This window comes from Botryllus schlosseri, chromosome 3, assembly GCF_051294905.1.
Source record: "Botryllus schlosseri isolate E-star chromosome 3, Bs_hap1, whole genome shotgun sequence".
Lineage (NCBI taxonomy): Eukaryota > Metazoa > Chordata > Ascidiacea > Stolidobranchia > Styelidae > Botryllus > Botryllus schlosseri.
The window spans coordinates 19,994,604-20,016,146 of NC_137238.1; the positions used below are offsets into that span (position 1 = coordinate 19,994,604).

A 21,543-nucleotide genomic window follows, 5' to 3' on the forward strand; every position below is an offset into this window, starting at 1 on the left:
ACTTGTATGCGAGTCATTGTGCATGACCCGAACCAAGTCATAAGACTCGAGACTAGGACGGCCAAGACTGACATTTCATAGTAACTTCGAAGAATAGCAAAGTTACCACATTATTGGTATTTTGTCTATCAGTCCTGATACTTGGAAAATGGGCCAGAAATTGTTAAGACTGATTAAAATTATTATATTATGAATGCGAGCCATTCTATATGATTCGTGCAGAGTTGAAAAAAAAGGGATGAAAGGGAATGAACTGAAAACTCAATAGTAAGCATAATGACTTGGACTCGAGTCAAAAGACTATGACTCGGACTTGACCCTCTACTAGCTGACATGGACTCCGACTTGACTCGGTGGTGAATTGTCAATGACTCGACTTGACTCGGGTCAAAACTGTAAAAGTGAGCTTTACTTGATACTCGGAACCTTGTGACTTGGTTAGAACCCTGCTTGTACTTGAGTATGATTTCCGGCATTGCTTCTACGTCTACTGAAATAAACAACTCAATAAAAAAGAAGTACTTCATTACGACCGCTTCTGCAAGCAAGACGCACCAATGTCAAAGAAACATGCAAATGTCGTGCTCTACGTGTCTAAGTGCTGGTGGAGCCATTGCATTCTAATAAATGAGGTGAAATCCAAAACGTCACTGTTGGTACACGTAAGGTAAAAATCTGTCAAGTACCCGTAGCTTGGCATCTCATTCATTAACAGATATATTTGTTTAGTTGAAACATGGTTCTACATCTTATGGTCGAGATCTCAACTGGAGAATCAATCCAGCATATATTATACTCACAGCAATCTCCACAGGCCAACTTTCTCTTCAAGACATCAAGAGCGATGTTCAACTGCAGAAAATAAACAAGATTCACTGAATCAAGACATATCCAACTAGAGCTAGCTGTTGCCGGACGAATACAAGTGACCAAGCCACAACACCAGTATTTGCAGTTGGACATTTTTGGTCAGAACCTGTCAAAAGATGCTCTTTGCATTAAAACGCATACCAACTTGACGAACTCAATACTTCTGTTACATTCTCAACTACTGTAGGTTTGCCATTGTCAAAATTTAGACACAATTATAATGGGTCAATATCAGTCTTCGTAGAATAACGGACTCGACCTTGGGCAGCTCCAGTTGATATTTTTTGGACTGTCCAATGAGATAATCACCTCTCCAACTTTCTAGGCGAGAGGTTTCCGAGTGCTATTATTTCACAAAGCCGTTTTTGTATAATTCTCTATTTACTAGAATATAGGTTATGAAGTGAAGTGGTAGGCCTATGTTTACAGACTATCTTACAGGCCAATTATGGTAAGAACTCAAAACATTGTGAATCTTAGTTTGATCGAAAGATTTTGCCATACCGTCCCCTAGCAAATAGATGGTAGAGCTCGATATACATAGTTACCCATTAGGGTAATGATGTTGACGGGGAGTAAAATGCTTGACGTACTCCATAGCTAATTCAAAAATTAACTTGAAAAAGTGTGACTCTTTCAGGATCTCTAATGCCCCTAACCAATTTTCGCCAACCCATTCATATTATAGGTATAATTATAATGAAATTCTTCAGATCTGATATCTATGGCAGTTTGAGAATTAGCAAGTTTGTTTTAGAAACAATTCAGGTTGTGTTAAGGCGTATTGTAACTTATTGAAAAACAAAATAGTAGAGCATCGAAATGATATACCTGAATGATTTCATCTTTGTAAGTATCGAATATCGACAAGATGTCTTGATAGTGCTGCATGTCAGCATCGGGATGCTGCGTGCCTGAAAATTCAAAAGGACAATTTGAAAAGCATCATCAACAGTGGATTTTTAGCTTCCTACCCGATCTCGTCGGCTCCGATGTTCCGAGTTCGGATTCCTGAAAAAAAAAAATCGACAGATTTAAAAATAATCTTGATTGTGCATGATCCAAATCAGGACAGGATTTTCAATTTCTCATTTATGAAAGTCGAGCCTTTGTTTGCGTACTTTGGAGTAATCGAATCGGCTTGACCTCATGGCATTCAGAGGTTGTCACTACCGAGGTACTTCTAGTCATACAGGATTAGGCTTAGCACATTTGCACTACTCACTCAAGTAGTAATGCTTTTAGACCACTTAGCTTTTTAATTTGAGTAAAAATTTGCAGCCTTACTCCTACTTCTACCGGAGTCCCGACGTTGACAACTTAGACCGCGTCTGGTTGTGCGCTGTTTACATGACGCAACACAGCAATTTTGAAGCTATCGAAACACCAGGACGTGACATGTCCAAAAGTAATTGATCAGGCTAATGCAAGCAGTGACACTTATATTCATAAGCAACTGTGAGGTACCGCCTATAAACTGTACCTGCTCGTTCGATATGGGCACACCTTTATTTGGCACTTCCGGGCCATCTTTTTCTACATCTCCCTGCGATTCTGCCAAAGATACACCTGCCCCGACGGGAATCGCAGAACCTCCACTCTCAGGCTGCGGGCAAAAATTTACGCTTTCAAATTGTTAAAACATACTCGAAATAATTCTGTACACAATACGAACCGATTTCCTGTTTTCTGAGGCTGCCGCAGCTCCCGACCTTTCGGGAGCAGTGCTCCTTTCCTGCAAATAATTAGATGTTATATGGCATTAACTTGATGCCGTAGTCCATTAGTGAGAGCACCGGTCTCAAAATCTTCAGGCCTTGTTTGAATAACACGGGTCGCTGTCACCCTAAAAATCGGTCACTGAGGGGCGAAATCAGTTCCAAGTGACGGCCACAAGCTCAGGCATAATGGGCAGCGTTGTGACAGGAAAGGGTTACGATATAAAACAACAGATACACTATATGACAACCTCTACGCGAGAGAAGCTGAATGACAAAGAAGAAGATGGATTTACTTTGGTAAACTAAGCTTACATATTACGTTGTCAGTAATTAAAATGATGCTGTCGTCAGAGAATAGAAAACATTCGGGTATGGCCGATCGGGAGAGTGTCCTGCTGTGCATTCTGGGATTAGATTCAGTCATAAAGTCTTCTTAGTTTCGACATGTTGCTGGTCTTAACCAGTTAAAGGCTACTCTTGCACAGTTTGTTGAACCACTTGCAAGCTTGTGAAGTAGTATAGGTTGATAGCACACTATGAGCTCTGTGTCCTGTCAGAAAGCATTCAAATCAGCTCAAAATTTAGTGTGTTCTTTCTCTAATTAATGTACGAGCCTCCAACCTTTTACATAATGCTATTAGGAAAAACATTGAAATAAATTTACGGACTGGCTATAAAAATTGAGGCGAACCCACAACGATCCTCGGATGTGAGGGTGAGAACCGCTGACCTGCACAAGTTGCCGTTAAATCTTGATTAGGAATCAAATAGGTAATCAATCACTATTGCATACACCAAAAAATTCTAAAAATAACAGGAATTGAATTGAAAATATTCAGAATTATAAGATCACCTGTGATGTATCGCGAGGGAGAAAGGGTGCAATTTCAGCTCCATTGGAATGCTGGCAACAAAAAAAGTATTTGACTCAAGCAGAAGTCGATGGTTACAAATGAGGAGATTGATTTAAGTACTTTTTAAGCAGGAGTGGGCAACCTGCGGCCGTAGAAGAAAGTTTGTGTGGCCGTGGACACGTAATTGAATTAGTATGTGTTGGCGGCCGTCGACATGACAATTGAATTTACGGATTAACTCTCGAATTTTTAAGATTTAATTGATCCTGAAACTTTCTTCGCGCTAAGCAATGCAACATCATTTTTCGATGTTGATATAGTGGAGCCCTTTGCAATCTGATCCCCAGAGAACAGATGCGAACAGTGGATGAGAATGATGCACCCCATATAGAAATGCAAACTTGGAATCGTGTGCTCATCACGAAAGAAATTTGTTTCTGGTACGTTTGGGAGATTCCAATATCTTACCACTATACCGACAAGCCTGATGGGAGGTCTAGAAATAACAGCATTCAACAAAGTGACTAATAACAATTGGACCACCCGAATATGCGTCATCATTTGAAACAGTGTTTCTTAACCTTATCGCCAGCGCCCCCAAGGGACAATTTGGATTTTGAAGGGGACGTAAACGCTCAGGGGGCGCTGAAGAAAAATGACATGGCTTTACAGCAGTGGTTCCCAAGTTAGGGGGGCGTGAGAGCATCTGAAGGGGGAGCTAAGCTGCAGTTAACTGAAAAAAAAATTCGCGATATACCTCCAATTCATGGTTTTTGCTCTGTGTATAGTCCGAATTTCATATTGGAGAATTCTCACATCAACAGTCATACCCTTCCACGCCATCAAACTATTGGTTATGATTGCTAGCATTCTGGTTGCATTTTGTGATATGATGATAAAGGGGGGGGGGGGGGCGCGAAATTTTGTATTGTCATAATGGGGGGAGTGTCTAAAAAGTTTGAGAACCACTGCTTTAGAGGGTGCAGTAGGGACTAATGATTATATATATTTAAACACCAGTTCTTTATATTCCAGAGTTGTCATTGCAAATTAGTATCCGCCAAAATCTATCAAATCCCGAAATTTACAACCTTACTTCTACTTCCATTTCAGAACCAACGATGATTGCTTCCACCACCTCTGGTTGTGTGGCTATCAATTTTTCAAAACAGTCCTTATTTCGACCACCTTTGATAAAATCATAACTGTTCCCCATCATCATACCTAGCTGAATTGGGACTTCGAAACAGGAATTGAAGATTTGGACACCAAAATACTGGGACAGTAGTGCAAATTACCCTGATTACTATTGAAACTGCTGCTAGAAAATGGCCGGAGTTAAGGAGTTAAGGAGTTTAATATTAGATCCAAATAAAGATATTTTTTCTATTTTATTTCTCATATACCGTACAGTACAGAAGATGAGGTAAAGCTTCTCCACATGACTCATCCCATGCTGGATTGAAACTATGACTTAAAATGAAGGAGATCTGAACACTCATGTTAAGTATAATCCTGGATTCGGATTGAAAGGTGCAAAAGAGGTAACACATACACATAGCATCTCTGACGCACATGGTAAGTGAATGTGACACAGCATAAGCCCAACCAATGCCTGGAGAGATCATAATGACAGAACATCATAGTTTAACGACAGCTTGAACCCCAGGGCCCAGATCCACATGTCGTACAGACTAGGATGTAAACAGTAATTTTCTGCAATATCAGGAGCTTCAATGACATAGTGATTACAATGAACAGTTTAGGAAACATTTACAGAAAATAAATCATTGAACTTGTACAACATGACTTTACGCTATAAATCTACATTTTTATCCAAGCCAATGGAACAATTGTAAAATCTCAAATCCCCCTAGTGCACACTTATCACCTATTATGAATATCCGTCTCACAAAACAGTGCTCACCGTTGAAGACCTTTTTTCTGATCTAATAGTCTTGGCTTCACCATTCGGCTTCTGGCCATTGCTCCCATTCTAAGTAAAGTCACTATATTAATTGTGAATCTAATATCGAAAACATAACAAGCCCACAACTGATATACCTTAGTTGGTTGGCTCCCATCTGGCATACAACCACCACCACCAGATCCTAAATTTAAAGAATGTAATCAAGAACTGTTGTAAATTGCAATTAGAGTTCTCTACTGCAATGTATTATTCGGCAGATTTACTAAAAGAAGCGGTTGTCCTTTCTATTTCACTCGGCCTCTAACATATTATTGCCTATTTGTTATACATAGGGATCGTAGATGTCATTTTTATCATTTTTGACTTTCACCACAAAGCAGTAATAGTGGAATATATGAGCTACACTATTAAACTATATTCTGACACCTCAAACTCACCACAAAGCAGTAATAGTGGAATATATGAGCTACACTATTAAACTATATTCTGACACCTCAAACTAAACAGAGATTCTACTAATAGATTACGTGGTGACTGGGGCAACGGATTATAGCCAACGTTGCTTGGTTCTGAAAAAAGTTTCAAAAAAATGTCACATAATAATATCCTGCCTGACAATTACCTTGATCGGATTTAGTGATCATTGGCCTGGCCCTGTTGGTAGGCGTACCAGGCATTCCAATAGTGAAATTCTGGGACATTGACAAATTGAAATGGAAAATTATTGCCATATTGATGATCATAAATTGACCAGTAGACTACATATTGACGTGAAACAAGGTACCGTAGCTGTTCGTGACACTAACACTACCAGTCTGCAGTCTGTGCCAAAAGATTTTGACTGCTGCTATGAGACTAACATTGTCAAAGGAGCAATACCAGATTGATATATCGCCTACAGTGTATTAACCGATTGGCAACGGCTGCCATTTTCGAAAAAATTTTACTGCATTTTTCAAAATCGAAAAATGGCACCTTGCTGGGACCCGAACACAGTGAACCAGGTATCGTTCGATTCAAAATGTCAACGCGCAGCCGATTGCGCCACTCAAATCGACGCCGACGATGTGTCTGATTACTTATATCAAGAGCAAGCCGAGAAAACGTTGGTTGGGAACAGAAATGCTAAATTGTGGACCTTATGAACCTTAGTATAGGTATTAGATGACGATAGAGTCTTATGTATTGTATAGGCACAGTATTCATTGTTCTAGAGAGCCCTGAGTCGACACTTTACGTCTAGCAGGCGATAATTTCTAATCAAAACACTACCGACCGTTTTAGTCAACTCGCGGCAGGCCGCCAAGAGAATGAGTCATGCGGCGAGTGACGCGCGCGTATGGTAACTTCGAAGGCTTATAACTGAAACTGTTGTGAACCTAAATCAGTCATTTTAGTCTTCCTAGACGGAGATTATACAGTCCTTACCACAATGATATACTGCAAATGCTTATCATTACTGCAACGTAAAGTTTATGATGTTATTTGGTAGCACTTCCGTCCAATATATACAACATTTTGCGGGTGGGTAATGCACACCGAGTAGTATTGCAGTTATTACGATATATACATGACTAATAACTGTTGTCTGTTGTAGATATAATCTTATGGGCATGTACCCTTCACAGAAACAATCTAAGAATGTATATTACAAACAGAATTCAGGACATATCACTTTATGTTATGGATATTCGTCCCTGCGTTTGACACTACCGTGGTAGTCTGCAGCGATTTTCTTCGCGATTTTCAGAAGCGGCCTTGGGGTGACTTAGGCATAACTAATGTTGTTTACATTGGCCTTGTAGGTGGAGATTGACTAGTTTTATTGAATGAGACAAACCGCAAATGCTTATCATTACTACAACGTAAGATATATATCGATGTACGACAGCTCTTTGTATATCTAGACGCACGCTTTTGCGTAGGTATAATCGCTGAGTAATTTTGTGCGTATTCCGAATTATACTTCGCCATTAGCCGTTATTTAGAATCATATAGGTAACAACAATCCACAGACACAATCTATGAAGGTCTATGGCTATTAGAACACGATATATATCACGTTATGTGACGGGTATTCATCCATCTGCTAGAAGCTGGTACGGTAGTCTGCGGGAATTCGCTTCCCGATTTCCAATGCAACCTTGAGCGGTGTGGAACTAACTAGTATAGTTGTTTTAGCTAAAAAAAACAGAAGCTGACAATCCCTATTCATAGCAACTAACTACAGCTGGTTATGACGAATAAAACCAAATGTACAACAGTATATATGACGGGTATGAGGAACGCGCGTCTGCGCAATGATGCTTCGGCGGATATTGTTGTCACGCGGCCTATCACATAGCTTTTGAACAGCTTATATGTAACTAATATCAGATATGAAGATATGTGTGGACTTGTATGAACGCTAGCTATTCACATAAGAAACAACTATGCCCTAAGCCGGCTAGAGCGAAACATACAGAACGTTATCTGAGAGTAGTCAATGACGCGCGAATTGCCGAGACAGTGTATTTTGCCCCATATTTATCTACGGTGTTTGTTATACGATTTTGACGTCTTAGATATAATAAATATCAAATAACAAGGTATCTATGAACTGGTACGAACAATATCTATTCACAGAAATGAACAGCAACGACCAAGCACGATTAATATGTAATATATCTTGGTTTCAATTACGGTACCCTTATCTCGTATCGGCATGTCGAAAAATAGACACGCCGGTGCGAAACGGTTAAGTAGATTAGTGCTTCCAACCTTTTTCAGTTCGCAACCCACTTTTAATGCAAGTGTTATCGTGCGACCCACTATAAGATGTGACTAAACAAATGAAAAACAAATTGCTGAGAAAAGAAACAATGTACACACATGAAATTTACTATCAACGAGTAAGTTGAACTTGCATATTAAATACTCCTATTATCATATCAAGTCTGGGCTCGACTGGAGACAAGCTCATGCAACATAGCATTAAGATTGTCAGCACTTAGACTGTGCTGTGTCTTGGAATTAGTTACAGCTGCAGTTGAGAAGCAGGACTCGCAAATCAGTGGTGAATTGAAGAAAAAATTCGGCGGCGTACTCTGATAGTAAAGGGTATACCTTGCGTTGATGCAAAATGAAACAAGATCGACGTTTTGATACCTAAGCTTCAGAGTGATGCCTTCATAAAGCTCGATGAATTCATTTCCAAATAGTGTGCGCAGGGCCATATTATTGATTGCAGAATTTATAGCAAATGGCTTCTAAATATATAAATTTCCATGACTTGAATCGCTTGGGAAGTAGTAGTCAAGCTTTCGTAACAAAAATGAATTATTCGTTAAAAAATTTTTACATAAGGAGTAAATTCAAAGTTTTCACTGGCCAGTGGAAATATATATATCAAGTCATTTATAGTTCACTCTTTGCGACAAACTGGTTGGGAAGCACCGTAGTAAAGCCATGACACTGAGTTGTATGATTTGCAGATAAATAATGTAGCACTAATGTAAAATATATAACATAATACGTTGATGAAAGAAGGTTGGGAATCAGTGCACGAAATCTGTTGTGGTCCTCGTCTTAGGGGATGAATTGGTGATATTGACTGGCATGAAGAGCCATGGGTCACAGGTCAAAACAGTTTTGAAAGCACCTCATCATCAAAACTAGCTCACTAAATCATTTGCCATTAAACTCATATCATATACATATTATAAAGTGAGATCTAAACAGAACCAGTTGTTACGCCAAGTCAACAGTCTCTCGCTTATACTGTGATAAAGATATGCTTCGGATACATTGCACGCATTTTTTTCTAGAACCTCAAACTTAACCATGTACCACTGCACAAGATTAACAATATGTAAGAATTTTGAAGCCTGGATCATACTTTTACTAATCGAGGCACAGACATTCCAATACTTACTCTTGTGTGAGAAAAACTATGAATAGGGTTCTGGACCCGTTGCAAGCAAAAAACACTAGGTCAATGCCAAAAAGGTTTACCTGTAGGTACGGAATCTTTAGCAGGCTTGGAGCGGAAATGCTTGTATAACAAAAATATCGCGATTGGCACAAAAATAACAGTCCATATGATGAGCACTGAAAATTACAAAATATACATTATCAACCAAGCAATTGTAATCCACGAATAGTTTTACTCTATTTGACACTGAATTTAGGATTTAATTCAGTGGCTCTCAAATGTTTTCGAGCCAACTCCACCTTATCAAGTTGGACGTTATTTTATCGCCTCCTTAAAACCCAGAGGTCATTAGTGACAAGGTAAATCTACAGTAGGCTACTCAGGTGCCGTAATAAGCTTGTAGTAGTTTTTGTACAGGAGCCCTACTACTTCTACTTTAATTGTTTTGATGTAGAAACACCAACTGTTGCATTGATTGCTGTCCAGACACACAATCTTTGTTCACCCGAATTATCGCATCATAAACAGGACTGAACAGTCGCATCTACAATAGGCCTGATGCGCACGATATAATCCTTGGGTTGAACAATCGCATCTGCGATAAGCCTGGTGAGCAAGATATCATCGCTGGCCTGAATTATCGCATCTGGGGCCTCGCATGCTTTGGCTCCTATATCTCAATCGTTCAGAGTCTACGCCAACAAGTGTATATTGATTAGCGGTTGTTATGCAGGGTTGACATACGTCCTCTTTTTTGACTTTTTTGAAAGTGTCCTCGGAGGACGACAGGACGCCCTTTTGTCCTCGTTTTGACAATTTTGGTGATATTTATAGCAAAATTCGACTGAGATGCCGTAAATCATTACTGAAGTGACGCACCGGCGCGTCTTTTGGGAGCTGAGTGGAAAGTTGACATTTTGTTTAGTCAACCGACCACAAAGTGGGAAAAATTTACCATTTTTTGAGAATTAACCTCCGGTTTTGCAAGTCTGAAAATTCTGAAAAAGTGTCCCCTTTTCAGATTTCCAAAATATGGTCATGATGGTTCAAGAGATGGTTCCGCTAACACTAAAACATAACCATCGCTGGTAACTTATCATGCACTCAAGTTCATCAACACGAGATGCTTGTATAATTAATCGGCATTGACAGAGGTAGGCTACTATGTAATTACGGACTCAAGTAAGAGTCAACATTTGGATGCGTTAGTGCTTATTACACATGGGAACAGGCTTTCATCCAGCATCAACATGTCATTTTTAGGGTGCGTATTATACATGATAAATTACAGTAGTATGTGTCTTCAGTAATAAACAAGTTTCTTCAAAGACGAGATAAAAATATTACATACCTACAAAAACAGCTACATGTACAAGAACATATGATGACGAGGATTGCTCCTCGTTCGGCGGCATTGGAGGCTGCATAGTCGTCGATCCCGGCGCTGAGGTAACGTTACAGCTGTAATATAATATTTTTATAAATACCAATATAAGCAAGAGTGGAGAAAGAGATAAAACGTGACAAACAGTGTCGGACTTGTCTGTACCATGTGAATGTGAAGTGCCTGATGTTGATGAAAAGCGCTAGGGTATGGAAAGCATAATGGGAAATAAACTGACATATGCTAACCATCATGCTTCTAAGCCATAACCTTTAACAAAAATTAGGTAACGAGTCCGTTTCATGTCAAGGTGTGAGATAATTTGCATTTGACCACGCAATTCCAGACCATGTTGGCATCATATCAAACAAAGTTTGGACCATGCTTTCATTTTCATAGACTCTATTCCTCAAGCCATTGAGATGTGTTTCAATAATATGATCAGGAATTTATTCATCTCACCAATACTGGCACAGCACAAGTCAACTGGATGCCACTACATGCTGTAAAGCAAGAGTTACCAATATGTGAGCCATGGTCATGAGCTTTTTTCAGGATGGCTATGAAAACGTAACCACCTATCGCAGCTACAGTTTACTCCAACATAGCATAAGATACGTATTAAAATTTAATAAATATACTGGTACCGGTACAACAATAGGCTACTTCTTGATCTTGAGTTTACTTTCGCTGTTTTATCTTTAGATTTATTGATATTATTACCAGTATTTCAAAATTTGAGCAATGACTAGCCCTGCTAAAAGAAGAAAGTACCATGAAAGGTATTTTAAGCTTGGCTTCAGATATCTACTTGACAGAGCAGTGTGCAAGTCACAATGTGTTTTATGTTAAAAAGTTTTGACTGATGAGTCAATGAAAACAGAAAAGCTGAAACAATAGGGGGCCATTGAGTTTTGTCAATTTACATAGACATTTAGCGTCAAATTGGTCCATTATGACTGTCCGCTGTAATGCTATATATGTGATCGAAATGTGGCCATGAATACAACAGAGGTTGAACACCCCTGATGTAGATCTTTTTAGTTGTCACGATACTAGGGAGGGCAAAATATCGGGGTGTTTTGAAAGTCGACAGCTAACTGTGAACAATATTAGTACACTGGGGTGTACAACATTCATGTAAATGTTTAAAGGGTGTATCATCCCGATAAAGGCTGAAGAAGACTGGTTCAGAGCATATTTGCATCACCCTATCAGTGAAATTGTCATATGAACTTGGCAAAATGGGCCTTGTACTGTGTTAAGGGAATTTTATTTTCCGAAATTGCACTTGACTCTATTGTCATTTCGCGTACGCCGCAAAGATGAACCTTTCAATTTAAAAAGTAGTCACCTCCGACATACTGCTAAAAGCACAAGACCCCTTGACCAATTCTACTTTTTTGAGTGCTTTACAGACTTTTAATTTGTGCTTGCCCTTGCAGTAGTTTTGCCATGTCTTAGAAATTGCTACTTGTAATTGATAGTTCAACTGAAGTACCAACGATGACTACTTTGACCACCTCTGGTTACTATGTCAATTCAACTAAAATTACTCACGGGTCGGTAGTTGGCATGCATATTTCCGTGTCTGAATATCGGTACGAGCAAGTTCCCTCTTCACACAGTCGACAGAGCACGTCATGAGTTCGATTGCCAGATCGCTCTACCCCGTAGCCTGACACAAAAGTCAAAGGTCAGACTTACACAGCATCAGTGGTCGCGCGCCAAAAGAAGGCCTATTTCCACACAGCTTTGGTCAAGCGTATCAACTGTTTCCCTACTATGGAGTGTATTCTGAATATCTTAAGGCGGGAGTCTCAAACTCAAATTTGCTCGCGATCGCATTACCTAGTTTTTGTAGACGTCTCTGGCCCAGCATCAAAAATAGGGGTATACAAGTAGGGAACATTCAGACTGAAATTCCACACCCATCGTGAAAATGTGATTTACTATGTAGCAATTCACGCCCGGCACAACAAATCCCACTTTTAAATATTTGAATTAAATTGTTGCTTTACTTGCTTTAGACGCAGGCCACGAGTTTGAGACTCTGACCTAAAGCGTAGAAACAATAGGGTTCCAAAATAAGGAATCTTGTCTTAGGTATGAGATATATATGTCCCTTCTCTAAAGCTAATTCGCCTTCCAAACCAGTAATTCGACTACTGTTCAGTTCTGTTTAGTAAGAATTTCATCAGACCAAACATCACAGTATTGTGATACAAAAAAAATGACAGGAAGAATTCAAAACTAGTTATTGAAGTCAATCAATCTAACTTCCTCTTCGGCGTACAAATTTAGCCAAAAAAGAAAAACGTGTTAAATTAACACACCTGATGAGAAATAGCCTACACAATTATTAAAAATTAGGCAGGCTTTCAAGAGGACATTCTCGCAAAGTGCAATGAGATATGTGATTTACAACTAGCATTATATACTTTGCGGTCGCATAAAAGGTACGTATTAGAGCTTTCCACATCGTGCAAACTGTTTTGATGTCATAACGAGTGATAATGGATTTTGCTCGGGCCTACTTATTCATCAAAACCCTAGCGTTTGTATTAGCTGACACAAATCCTGGCGCATAGAATGCACATCTTTATATACACCATCGTACGTGCATGACGAGGTGACATGAAATTTTACCACATTACCCCTTTTGTGCAAATATAATGGATTATAGCAATTTTATCATTTTTCGCTTCAAATATTGTTGCACAGAAGGGAAGTGCCATGGCAGTATGCAGATTATGGAATTCTCACCGATGCTTAACACAAAGTTGGCTCGTGTATTATAGCCAACACAATTGTAGGCCTACCTTATATGTAATGCTCACAATGATTATTTTCATCATAAAAACCAAATCTGGTTTTGACAAAATCAAAATCCACACAAAGATCAGTCTTGCGTCATGAACCTAGCGATATGGTAAAGGAAATCAAAAGACTTCATGAATTGTGACGTATGTTTTACGAAAATGACAAGCGTGACGCACCACAAATAACACGCTTACTCATAGTTGGAAACAGATTTTTGTGCCCATACCATTTTTGCACCAAGTCATGTCATAGTTAACGCAATCGAAACGTGGTACGCCTACGAAGCATTAGATGTCACCTACAGAAGATGTTGCAATCTCGAAGAAAGTGATTGATTAACTGATCTGGTTTCGAAGCTTGCATTATTACCCAGGAAGCAAACATGAGTTCACCGATAAATCCTTTGTGCATAACCACACACTCACGTCAATGATTGGAATAAATTTAGCTTCCGATGCATGACTAGCACTGACGAATTACCACTGATGCAATGCTGAAATGAACAATGCTACTTTCTTGACCGAACCTGGAATGAGTGTGGCTCATTGTTCAACTCTGTTGCTGAAATTTATAAGAAAAATCTTTATATACTGTACAATATCAGTGTGTTGTTATGTGTTGATGAGAGTTCCGTTGATATTAGGAATTTGAGCTCATCTCGATACACCACATTTTCGCAGACGAAGTCTATTTTTTCCGACACTCATATAATGTGAAATATCTCACCTAGAACTTCCAATTACCACCATGATAGTTATTATAACAACAACACATTCCATATATAAGTCAATAAAACGAGCCAAGTAAGAAGCTAGCAGAGATGAGCATGGATTAGGATTTGAAAAAACAGGATTTGTGAATTTTGGCGGATTTGGATTGGATTAGGATTATAGATTTTTTTCAGAACGGATTAGGATTTGGACTGGATTTACCGATTTTCTGGGAGATTAATATGTCGTGTGGCGAATGGCGACAAACTTTATTCAGATCAGTTATTGATGTACTTATGGTGCACTACACTATGGTTCGCTCGGTTCAAATGAACATGAGAGGCGCAGCCCGGTGCTAAGTTATTTTAAATCAAGAGAATCGTTGGTTGTGAAAGTAAATTTTCTCAGCCCTCCCTTGCATAAATTAGCATTGGACATGGACTATATTATGAAAAAGTTATGGATTAGGCTTTGGATTTAAAGTTTCGGATTTGGATTGGATTAGGACGTAGAAATTCCAAATCCGCTCATCTCTGGAAGCTAGTTCTTCGAGTCCCAATGGCGTGCTTGTAGTTCATTACAGACAAATTTTCAGCATTTTCTTCCACAAGTAAAATATTGAGGACCTATCAAATCAATCCATGAGTATTGAAGACCCTTTCACTTTTCTTAGCTGTAGGGATGATATCATTGCAAATCAAATAAACTCAGACAACTCGAATTTCAACCCAAGGTGCTCTCCGAAGCATTGCAGCTATTTCTAGTGGTAGATTAATTAATGATAGATCTAAAACTAGATCAATTTTGAAACTTGGTCTGAAGAAACCACTGACTACATCATATTTCCACCAATACAAACACCACGAGTGAGCCTACGCATGTCAAATAGCTCACTTTTCACATAACTTTATTAACGCAGATCGAACGCCTCATGCTTCAGAATAGTTCTACCGGGCATTTGATTTTTAACCACCCATGACTAATATTAGAACACTATATAAGTTTCTGTGCGGTATTCTAATTCCTCTGACACAGATCATCGTAATTCAAACAGTTTTTTCAAAAGTTAAATAATGGCGAGTTCCAAATTAGAGATACAGCATATACCATCCAAATGAAGCCACAATAGTCGCACAAAGATAAGTCATGGTACTATGGTAAAGTAGAGACATAGGTTGAACCAACATCGAACCGAATGATCTTTAGATGTGTTGTCACAGTTATTAAGCTACAGAGCTACAGGTAGGCAACTGATCATTCACCTAGCTGACCTAGGCTTCATATATTGGTGAGACTGGCTGTCCTAGGGGTTGATTACTAATAATTGTTATATTAAAAAGCAAAATAAAAGTGAACAAATTACACAATTGATAACATCATATATCGTCACTGGAAAACCTGAATTTTCAAGGTAAATTGAAAACAAAACTGGTTATTTCCAAATTATAAGGTCAAAGTCAATGTTTACAAAAATGGTTATAGGTGTGTTTGGTTTTCCAGTGATGATATGAGGTGAATATTCCGGAACTTGTATAACGTTTACTTTTGTGCAAGAAGGTAAATGCAACCTCTCCACGGTGGGTTTGATTAACATGACACACCCTACTTTAGGCCAGCTGTTGCAACATGTATTACATCATATGAATAACAAGGAGAGTTGCATGTTGCCTTTTCATGTAGGAAATCGAAATAGCTTGCAGAAAAGCTGAAGTGGAGCCAAATTAGAGTGGCAAGAGTGCCATGACCTGCTGAACCTCAAAGCATAACAAAATCACAAAATGGATGCATCACTATACTATATATATTTCTAATCAACGATGAAGTGTTTTTCTCATTGGATTTGAAAACAAACAAATATTCGGGCTGCATAGTACATTAGCAATTTCCAAAACACACCCAAGCGCTTTACTCATACTCAAACAGTAGGCCTATAAAAGTATGGGTTGCACAAAATGGTGAACCCAGGTAATTTGCGGATTGAAGTTCCCTAGTAGTCAATATTTACTTTATCACATCAGTTGTAAAATTGATGATAAGTCCCGGGTAAAAAACCAATAATTCATAAAGGTACATTGACTGGTGATACGATTCCACTGCCATTACAAAGTAATTAGCTATTGATCACCAAATTCGGCGCATTTAATAAGATAGTGGATATAAGACATTGCAGTTAATTTGTTTACATTCAAATGAATCAACAAGTTCGTACCTGGGGCGCATTTCGTGTATTCTTTGCAACCGCTTACACCAGGAGTAATGGCAAAGGTGCCATCGATACATATACACCTGAAAGTACAATAGTTACAAGTCAGAACATTTGTAAATGTAAACGTCACGTATCAATTGAATCTTCATTATTGCAAGCATGGTTGGCATAGACATAGTTGATCAATAAACATTGTTTCGCTGACCAGCCATTACTTATTGTCATTATCCAGCCAACTGCTGCAACATAATAATAAGGTAGAATGAGTAGAGATAGTTCTCAACCTTATTTCAGCCGTGTACCACCATGAAAATGACCAAGATTGTGACCCAAAACAAGAATTTCGCCAACATTTGCATATGAAGAAAAGCGTCATCACAGTAGACATAATTGAACAATAAAGATTGTTTGGCTGACTAGCCATGACTTAACATTTCTATACATTCAAATACTGTAATGTAAAGATAGAAGAGAGAGTGTAGCTATGTAGATCAGGACCATACTTCTCAACCATACCCTAGCAGTAATGGACCACTTTTGAAAAATTCCCACTAAACTGTTATGACTGACCTAAAACAACAATTTCTTGAACTACTGGTAGATTTAATAGGTACCAGGGAACACTAAACATCGCAATGTATGGTTAAAATAGTAGCATCACCTCAGGACTTGTGATACATGCGACTGAGGATCTGTAGCCTACTCGATGGCTAATATGTCTGTCCATCGATTGATAGGTTCGCAAACTCGTTGAATATATAACTAAATAATTCTATGTCAGACATACTTTTTTCAATTCCCTTCCCAGAGATGCATCAGGACTCATACATGCAAGTACAAGATAGCAGGTTCCTGTTTATTTTTTATTTCACACATCGTGCAGTCCACTCAAAACCAAAGTGGACCTTGCACAAAAGGATAGTCGGAAGGTGGGAGTAACCCCAGCATTTTGAATAAACGCCTGCCTCATCAGAATCGCGTTCAAGATAATTATTGTAGCTACTGTATATAGATTACAATTCTTGTTAATAATATTGTTGAATAGTATATTCATATGGAAAGGAACAGGTGTTGTTATGTATTTTTGTCCTTAATGTTTTTGGGGCATATACACCGACTCATGATATACATACACACAATCTGTGCATATGCATAGTGCATACCATGAGTTTGTGTAGGCCTACTATCTAAAAATTGTACATTGAGCTTAAGCGCACTCTTCGATCCAATTATTCGAAATTTCATGATGGTGTCGTCATATTTTGTGATACCATTGTTGACATACAATGTTCTTTCCAATCATCTACTAGTAGCTGAGGAACCCTTGACGAGTGTCAGCCGAAGATATTCTGGTTCATTGCAATATGAATATACAATTCAATTGTATATTGAAGTTCTGTACCTAATACTGTAATAATGCTGTCTTCTGATTGGTAGGTTTGGAAACTCACAGTTGAATAACAAGAGCTGATAACGATTTCCGATTGATGGCACCTTGCACCACTATTTGACCACATAATCATACATTTGTTCTTAGTGCAGAAATAGAGCTATTAATTTACAAATTTTACGATTTTTTTTTATAGTGTATAATGTTCCCTTTTACTATATGTGTACCCTTTGGGTCAAGTGTAGAATACGGCCACCTCGAGAAAGTGACCCCCATGACCATCACCGATTAATGCTGCACGTGAACATCTCAAAACTCTTAGTGTTTCACATGACATCAATAAATGCTTCCCATGAACACGTCAAATTTTTTTTTTGCCTGTGTAGAGACGGATATTAGGGTTGGGGGACGGGGGGATATTAGGGTTGGGGGACGGGGATATTAGGGTTAGGTTAGGGGCAATATTAGGGTTGGGTTAGGGGTAATATTAGGGCTAGGTTAGGGGTAATATTAGGGTAGGGGGACGGGGGGATATTAGGGTTGGGGGACGGGGATATTAGGGTTAGGTTAAGGGCAATATTAGGGTTGGGTTAGGGGTAATATTAGGGCTAGGTTAGGGGTAATATTAGGGTTAGGTTAGGGGTAATATTAGGGTTGGGGGACGGGGAAATTAGGTTTGGGTTAGGGGATAGTAGGGTTAGGTTAGGGGTAATATTAGGGTTAGGTTAGGGGTAATATTAGGGTTGGGGGACGGGGAAATTAGGTTTGGGTTAGGGGATATTAGGGTTAGGTTAGGGGTAATATTAGGGCTAGGTTAGGGGTAATATTAGGGTTAGGTTAGGGGTAATATTAGGGTTAGGTTAGGGGTAATATTAGGGTTGGGGGACGGGGAAATTAGGTTTGGGGATATTAGGGTTAGGTTAGGGGTAATATTAGGGCTAGGTTAGGGGTAATATTGGGGTTAGGTTAGGGGTAATATTAGGGCTAGGTTAGGGGTAATATTAGGATTAGGTTTGGGGTAATATTAGGGTTGGGGGACGGGGAAATTAGGGTTGGGTTAGTGGTGATATTAGGGTCGGCAGGGGGGATATTAGGGTTGGGTTAGGGAATATTAGGATCGGCGGAGCTTTGGCCAACCCTAACATCCTTCTCACCCAACCTTAATATTACCCCTAACCTAACCCTAATCTCCCCCTCCGCCACCTCTAATAGCCCCCTCCGCCAATCCTAATATTACCCCTAACCTAACCCTAATAGCCCCCTCCCCCAATCCTAATATTACCCCTAACCTAACCCTAATATCCCTCTCCGCCAACCCTAATATTGCCCCTAACCTAACCCTAATATCCCCTAACCCAACCCTAATATTCCCCCTAACCCAACCCTAATATCCCCGTCCCCTAACCTAATCCTAATATCCCCCTACCCCAACATCCCCCACCCCAAACCCTAATATCCACCTTGCTAACCCTAACATCCCCGTAACATAATATCCCCCCCCCCCGCCAGCCCTAATATCAGTCTCTCCACACAGGCAAAAAACAATTTATTTTGACGTGTTCATGGGAAGCATTCGTTGTTTTAATGTGAAACACTGATCGGTAAAGGTCATGGGGATCACTTCTCGTGGTGGCCGTATTCTACACTTGACCCTACCCTTTTTCCCCCCAATCTGTAGCTAGCACCCCCTTTTGTACGTTGGGAATCAGTGACATTGGAATTGTAGCTATTGTGATTCATAATTACTGATACAGTAAACACAACATACAAAAGACAAAATAGTACTGTAGCTTACTTGTTGTCCACTGTACTGTTGCCGATTTGGATCATGGTGTACATGAGCCTTTTACAGTCCATTTCAGTCTTGCTGGTCTTGCAAGAAGGATAAACGTTGGCTTCACTTGTGTAGGTTTGATTGACACCGTCGTGGACACATTTCATACATTGAGTTGTAGTTGGATAATTGATTCTGTTATGAATATAAGTAACAGTATTTTACTTCACCCTGGATCCATATTAGAGCAGGTCAAATATTTTCAAATCGGAATCCTGTTCTAGATTTCAGATTCAAATCCAAATCCAGAATTCAATAGAAGTCGATATCTGGCAATTTATTGCAAAGGTCATTATTCAAATTGTAAATAGAAATTTTATGTTCAAATTTACAGCTTCAAAAAATTATAAAGCCAAGTTCGACCATACTCCGTTTTCAAATTGAAATCAATGATGATCTCTGCAGATCACGGGCCCTATATTATTTTCAGTTGATGTGCAAATCATCGGATAATCGCCTGACAGATAATAATCATTATTGCAAACCTTAATGGGGCACTGCACTCCAAATATGATGTGGTCTCAAATTGAAGGGCAAAATGGAAGAAAAATTTTGGCAGCAGCCGTTTTCTTCAAAACGCCACCATAATGAAGCTGTAATGTATTGAAATTTCCACAGATGCATCACGCTCCAGCAGTCACGCAGAGATCGAACTTTATATAGTTGTCAGCCGATGTTAAGAAGGAAATAGAATACACTAGTCCAGCCCCGATTTTGACATAAATCTCCTGACTAGACATCTTCCGTTGAACGCGGTATCTAAACCACTTTGGCGTGTACGACATATTTCCTTCATAACATCGGCTGACTCTGACAACTATATAAAGTTCGATCCCAGCGTGACCGCTGGAGCGTGATACATCTATGGAAATTTCAATACATTACAGTGGGGTTCTGAAGAAAATGGCTGTGGCCATAATTTTTCTTTCGTTTTGCCCTTCAATTTGAGACCACATCATTTTTAGAGTGCAGTGCCCCTTTAATTCTGTGAATGTTGTGAGTCTCAAAAATTTAAATCTAGCTGCATAACGTAGATTCAAAATTTGTTTGATTTAGTTTATTTTACAATCTACCAAAACCTGACATAACAGAAGAGCAAAGAAGTCTTACACCCAAATGTTGGTATTAGTTCCATTAGTAGTATAGCCTATATCATCAGTATGATACCTGCAATCTTCAGTCCAGTGATAACCAGGATAGCACATGCAACAAATGTGTCCCAATGAAGTCACATAATAAGACCCACTGTGCTCGTTAATGCATTTGTTCTTGTGATGAGCATCGGTCACATTTTTCGGTCTTCGCGGTTGTTGCTATTGACAAAACAGAGATTAGTCTAAAGTGGAGATTTAGGGAGAATAATGACTTACCGAAGATAACACAATATGAATTGATAAGAAGAATGATAAAAACAGAAATTGCATCGTTGGTCTTTGTTACAGCAGAATAACTCAAAAAATTTTGTAAGACCTCAATCAAAACATATATAAATAAAGTAACTATGTCTGTAAAATTGAAACCTGAATTAGGGCTGGACGAACCTTCATGATTGAAGAGTTGTGTCCGCCAAACGCCATCTAGCCTTACCAGTTCAGCCGCCAAACGCCGTGTAGAAATTCGACCGCCGCTCGGCGTTTGGCCTCTGAGCGGGTTTAACTCCTGTTGTGATTGAAACATCACAAGTCATGGCAGTCGGCACGCAGTGATGCCATTACAAGCTACCATGCATGAATATCAGAAGGAATAAGGAAATGGAAAACAAGTTACCAACCCTCTACCTGAGTTGGTAAGATCTGATTTCAAAGACTACTCCAAGTCGTTGCAACGCCGTCCAATCCTTTCATTGTATCGCAGTCTTGAGGCGTTTTGAATTGACGAAAATATTATTTAACTGATATACTGATCTAG

General features: G+C 39.2%; 1 protein-coding gene across 1 annotated transcript; it reads right to left on the reverse strand.

Annotated features, from left to right (window-relative positions):
- Positions 1–901: 901 nt before the first annotated feature.
- On the reverse strand, positions 902–21,140 carry LOC145436519 (uncharacterized). The gene is made up of 14 exons (XM_080313882.1): positions 21,006–21,140; positions 20,803–20,948; positions 19,597–19,770; positions 16,415–16,491; positions 12,233–12,350; positions 10,640–10,749; positions 9,369–9,464; positions 5,876–5,944; positions 5,510–5,556; positions 2,546–2,605; positions 2,354–2,476; positions 1,845–1,881; positions 1,702–1,784; positions 902–976 (listed from the first exon to the last, which is right to left on the reverse strand). The coding sequence occupies exons 1-14, from the start codon at positions 21,057–21,059 to the stop codon at positions 902–904; spliced, it is 1,269 nt and encodes a 422-aa protein (XP_080170008.1). The 5' UTR covers positions 21,060–21,140.
- Positions 21,141–21,543: the final 403 nt, after the last annotated feature.